We start from the raw sequence: 5,891 nt of genomic DNA on the forward strand, positions 1-5,891 counted from the left end.
ACAGGCATCCATTGTTCACCCAGGAAGCCTGTCTCCAACATGCAGCCCTGGGTCTCCAGTCCTCAGAGACACTGGAGACCCCAGTTCAGAGACTAGATGAAAGTGTACAGCTAGATTCTGGCTGAGACAGCGACTAGCCTGATGTATATAAACTTTTCCTGAGCCAAATACATAAGTAGCCCGTGATGTGGTGTGTGTGTGTGTCCTTGATCATCAGAGCCCACATGAGCATCCCTGTGCCCTGGAAGGGCCACATACACCACTCAGTGTCCTCTAAAGAGTCCCTGGCATCGCACATGGCCAGGATGAGGACTGAGTGAGCTGTTTTTGGTGATGACTGCTGGGTTTGTCTCATGGAGGGTTCCCTAGACATAGTAAACAGTGAGACTACATGAAACCCATTACCCGCAGAGGAAATGTGTAAAATTTCCATGGGTTCAACCTTGTCATTTTTTTGATCACCCCTAGAATTGTGGGGGAGCCTGGCAATTCTTTGTGATAACCACCTGTTTAAACAAGGTGCAGTGTGTACGCACAGCGTTGGACGCAGGGATGGCGAGAATGGTGAGCACCATGACAGTTAGGCTGACGTTATCCTTGTCTGCATGCTTCCCCTGTCAGTTTGATAGAGAAGAAGCCCAGAAAGTGGAGACCTCTCTGTCCAGGAGCCCCGTTATGGGGCTCCGTGTCCCTAAATGTTAGGGGCTGTGCTGAGCCCAGGACAGCCACATCACAGTAACATAGTTTTTATTGTTCACCCCTGTTGGTATTTGCCCATTTTCTGCCACACCAGCTGCTTGCATTCCCTGCTTCCAGGATGGCTTGCAAGGATCCCATATCAGTGATTGACCTATTTGTCTCAGAGATGCACTCCACAGGTACACCTGAGTAGATTGTGCCACATGAGAAATGAACACTCTCATTTAAGATGAGTAATTAGTATCCAAATATAATATTCTTAGTATCCAAATATAATAAATATAGATATTATCTCTAACAATATGAGATCAGCTTAGGTGGGGAACCACAGCTGGGTGGAACTCAGCAGATCATTCTCCTAACTATATGTCAACCTTAGGCAGAGGGAAAATGAAATCTGGTGTACCTAATTGCACAGTGTAAGATAGAAATAACTGCTTGGCAGGTGAAACATCTCCAGCCTCATCTGCAGCCTCATCTGCAACCATGTCTGCAGCCTCATCTACAGCCACATCTTCAGGTGACTGTGTATCAGTTGATGTGGGCAGAGCTTGATCAAAAGTGGGAAGCTGCACTGGTCCAGGTTCTGGCACAAAGGGTCCCACAACTGCTGGTTCCAAGAGCTCCGTGTCCACTTGGGGTTGAAGGTCTCCCTGTGGCTCTGCCACAGAAGCTGGCCTCAGAGCCAGATTCTCTTGCATTCTGGGGGCATCCTGCTCTGCAGTTGCTGCACAGTCTAAGGGCAGAAGGAGACAGTCTTTTAGTCGAGGCAGCCTAGGATGGGTGAGCTTCCCCAAGATGCCGTTGATGGCCACGGAAGGCCTTCTCGTGCCAGAGGATTCCCAGTCCTCTCCTCACACTGGGACATCTTACCTGACTGCAGTCCAGCCCTGGCTTCAGGCCAAAGCTCTGCAGAATACACAGGAGGATCCCATTTCTGAAACCCCTTCCTACCTTGCCAGGCAGCCCAAGCCAGGCCTCCTCACCTTTCTCATGCTTTAGCTTTTTGGCCTCCTGCTCCTCCAGCCTAGAGAGCAGCTCCCTGGATTCTTTATCGAATTCTGCAGAAGGCATATGGTGCCCTGCGTAGTCCATCAACTGCCTCATGACTGCCAGGTTGGGGGAGTCAAAAAAATGCTCAGGGAATGTGTCAAGCCAGTGGGCCAGAAAGTTGAATATGGCACTGGGGGAAGAGAAAGTTGGAGGGAAGTTGAGTCAGAAGCCTGGCCTCACTTCACCAGAGGAGCCCTGGGCCCCATCAGACCAGACAATGGCTGCCAGCCTGTATGCTGATGAGCATAGTGTTCAGGAGTGTGGGGCTGTGTGCAGAGAACTCCAGACACTTTCTGTCCCTTGGAGAACAGACAGGGCTAACTGGGTAGGGTTGGGCTGTACTGTAGTGGGAATGGATTCTCCCAGGGTCCTTCATCTTCCATCCTTCCCTCTGCCCCTCAGAACCAAGGAACCCATTGGAGACCTTCATTTTCTTTTCACCTGCAGGAAACTTCTCATGCATTGTCCCTCTAGTGTGTATCCCCAAAGCAGGACTCCTGGCGAGTGTTTAGTCCTCAGCACTAGCCCCCGCACCCCACTGTACAGATGGGCCCTTACATCCCTCTTCCCCTCATACCTAACTCCACAGATGGGCCCTTACCTCCGTCTTCCTACCCCCAGTCCATAGATTGGCTCTTACATTCCTCTCCCACACCCCCACCCCTCTGCAAAGATGGGCTCTTACCTCCCTTTCACCTAAAGCCTACTCACCTCTTTGTGAGCTGGTCTTGCTCGCAGTCAGGCTGGAAGGATGGATACCTGTGGCATTCCATGAGGGTGTCACCCCTAAGGCCTTGTGTCCCCAACCTACTACTAGATCTACAGGGAGCTACATGAGTCTGAAGAATCTAGAGAGGGAGCACGGATCATGGGGTCTCTGCACTGTTCTGACTCCTGTGCTGAGGTCACTGATCTTCAGAGATCTTCACACATTGGGTGGGAGCCTAGCTGGTCCCTATCAGGGCTCTTGGTTGGTTCCAGGCTTTTTCAGTGGCCCTCTACCCCGGGAGCCTTTTCTGGCTCCATTAATCTTATATAGGTCAGATAAGGCCTAGAACCTCTTATACAAATGGGAAACGAGCTCTGCCCAAGGCACAGAAAAAGGTGGTGTTTGACATTCCCTGGGGACAGTGAAAGACAAGTACTAGAGTCCCCCAACCCCAAATTTGGACATGTCACTTTGCAGGTTCAGACTCAGGACCATCACTGCCAAGGTCCAATCATCTTGTTCTATGGGAGCACAGAGTCCCGGAGAAGAACAGAGCCCTCCTAACACCTAGGTTGGATGTAGCCACTCACGTTTTCATCAGCAGGTCCAGCACCTCCCAGGTGCTACAGTACCTATGGTAGACAGCCAGGAATAGGCTGATGGATAGTTGGTCGTGGTAATGAACTGCAGCTGGTATATAAGCGATCATTTGTTCAACAAATTCAAAGGTGTTGTAAGTAAACTTGGGTGGGTTGTACGGAAAGTCTGGCTCCTGTTTATTGTGAGGACAGATGTAGAAAGGCAGGAAGGTTTAAATGTAGAAAGTCTGAGAGACATCAGCAATCCATTACCACAGAGGCATAAGTAAGCATCAGGAATGCTCCTCAGAGTGTCACAGGAACATACACCCAGGCAGGGACCTCGGGGGAACAGGGGGTCCAAGGAGAAGGTTTCCTGCTATAGGCTGGCCTGTGTTACCTTGGGATTCCTGCGGGAAGCATGCCAGAAGTGTGTCAGAGGGCGTATCAAACATCTCCACAAGTGGCCAAGGTCACCACGCTTGGGTTTTTTTGGGCCCAAACCCCTGGAAATCTGAAAACAAGAAAACATCCTGTTCTTCCAGGCACCTCCAGAGTAGTGTCAGGGAAGGCTACTGTTGGCCTCTGGTTACCTGGTAACCAGCATCATGAGTTCCACCAGGACTGTTAGGCAAGTGAGGTCACTTCCTGAGGTCCCAAAGCCTCAGCCCCTCCTCATAGGCTTTCTTTAGGGGTTACCAGTACTGCCCATTGCTGTCCCTCTGTCTTGCATGTGTACAAATGGACACAGTGGCATCCATAAGCTCATGCCACTACACTGTCCTGGGAAGCCTGGTTTCAGGGAGACCCTCATATTTGAGAAGGCAGGCAGAAGTTTCCACATGCATCCCAGGAAAAAGCAATTTCCTCTTAGGGTATCCTCACAGTCCTGACTTGCTCCCTGCAGATCATTCTAGCATGGGTTTTCTAGTATGTCATGCCATGTATATGATCACAGATGCCCTCTACCTTGAAAACCTCCTAATAGTGTTACCAGAGGTGAAGGCACACATAACTATTTGTGTCTGTGCACTCACATGTGCCCAGGAATGCATATGAACACACAAACACACATACACAAATATTAAATCAAGAAGCCTTAAGAAGGAAGTGTATATTTTTGCTATATTGTTTCTGAATAGAGTGGTTTTTATAAACATTTGTAATTATTTTAATGTATTATTTGATATGTAGTATATTGTGTTTTATTACATTTATGTGTGTGTGTGTGTGTACATGCACACCCAGCACAGCATACTGGTTAAAGTCAGTAGCTGGCTGTCTCCTTTCATCCCCTGAGCTCTTCAGATAACAGGTTATATTTCCAGAGTGTTCCCCTCTCCACTCACCAGCCCAAACACTTGCATTTTACAGGGTCCTTTTTAGTTGATTTAATTTCCCTTTTTCTTTCCTGTTCTGGGACCTGAACCAGGAGGATTTTGAGGCAAGCTAGGTAGGCCCTCTACCTCCAAGCAGGAACTCTGGCCCCAGAAATCAATTTACATGATTTATTGATTAATGTACTATTATTATTGTTGTTGTTTGTTATCATCATCATCATCATAATCATTATCAATACATCTGGAGAGACGGATCAATGATTAAAAGAACTCCCAGAGGATCCAGATTCAGTTTCAAAACCCACGTGGCTCCTCACAACCACTGTAAGTCTGGTCCCATAGGCTCAGACGCCCTCTTCTGGCCTCTGTGGGCACTGCATGAATGTGGTACTTCGTACATGTAGGCAAAAACCTCATAGTGCATCACACTAAACTGTTTTTAATGTGATGTGTCAAATTTGCGGTGCAGAGAACGGTATGCTGGTAGGAAATATTTAGGCTTGTGTTAGGAAAAAAGAAGGCTAAAAAACCAAGGTAGTAGGAATCCCTGTGAAGACAAAATAAAGACAAAGAAAGAAATTGGGATTAGCCAAGAATAAAGAAAAAAAAAAAATACATAAGGGACCTGAGGGGAAAATACCAAAGAAGTCATGAAAGACAAATACTATTTTTTTGAGGAAATGAATAAAAGTCAGAACTCTGACAAAAAACGGTAAAAAAAAAGTAAAATGATGAATTCAAATGGAGAATTTTATTTAATAGCTTTTAGACGTTAAAACAAACACAAACATCTGGGCATGGTGGTAAATGCCTCTAACCCCAGAACTCAGGAGGCACAGGCAGGGGTATTGCTATGAGTTTGAGGCCAGTTTGGTCTACATAGAAAGTCCCATGCCACTAAGGTCTACACAATGAGACCCTGTCTAAAGTGCAAAAGAGCAATTTATGACAAAGCTTNCAAATTCTCACGAANAGGATGAATTCTTANAGCATAACACACTCCATTAAGGCTGAGACCGTGGTAAACCTTGTTGCTCTCCTCGACTCTGGAACTTGCTTTGAGCAATGCCAGACTCACCCTCCAGGCTGAGAGGGAATATCCTGAGGCAGAAGTGAAGAGCAGAGTGCTTGTCTCGAGGGTGTCTCAGACAGGGCAGTGACCTGGTGCGGATCCTCAGAAATAGAAATTTCAAAGCAGCCTTGATCCTCACCAAGACACTCAAGCTGCTTGGTGTGTGGCTGGGCCACTCCACCCTACCACAGTGCTGGTGGATGGGCAGAGGCTCTCACCAGCTTCTCCCCTGTGTGGGTGGATGCCTCAAACCGGTTCCACAGATCTCTCTCACTTCTGGATGCTTACAGTAGCAGCATGGTGTCTTCTCAATGTCATGGAAACGTTTCACCATGGCTGCTCTTAATGGAGCAGTGAGATCTATTAGCTGAGGTCTGTATTAGCTGGCCGTTGACTACAAAGGGTATTTGGTATCTCAGTGTAGCCCCAAGCCTTTCTCA

At 47.7% G+C, this 5,891-nt stretch overlaps 1 protein-coding gene across 1 annotated transcript; it reads right to left on the bottom strand.

The window, feature by feature from the left end:
• Positions 1 to 765: 765 nt before the first annotated feature.
• Positions 766 to 3,626, bottom strand: LOC110294701. The gene is made up of 5 exons (XM_021163103.1): positions 3,440 to 3,626; positions 3,052 to 3,233; positions 2,464 to 2,511; positions 1,686 to 1,882; positions 766 to 1,435 (listed from the first exon to the last, which is right to left on the bottom strand). Exons 1-5 carry the CDS (start codon positions 3,569 to 3,571, stop codon positions 1,062 to 1,064), a joined length of 933 nt encoding a protein of 310 aa, XP_021018762.1. The 5' UTR covers positions 3,572 to 3,626; the 3' UTR covers positions 766 to 1,061.
• Between the last annotated feature and the right edge of the window lie 2,265 nt (positions 3,627 to 5,891).

Source organism: Mus caroli, chromosome 5, assembly GCF_900094665.2.
Source record: "Mus caroli chromosome 5, CAROLI_EIJ_v1.1, whole genome shotgun sequence".
In the NCBI taxonomy this organism is placed as follows: Eukaryota; Metazoa; Chordata; class Mammalia; order Rodentia; family Muridae; genus Mus; species Mus caroli.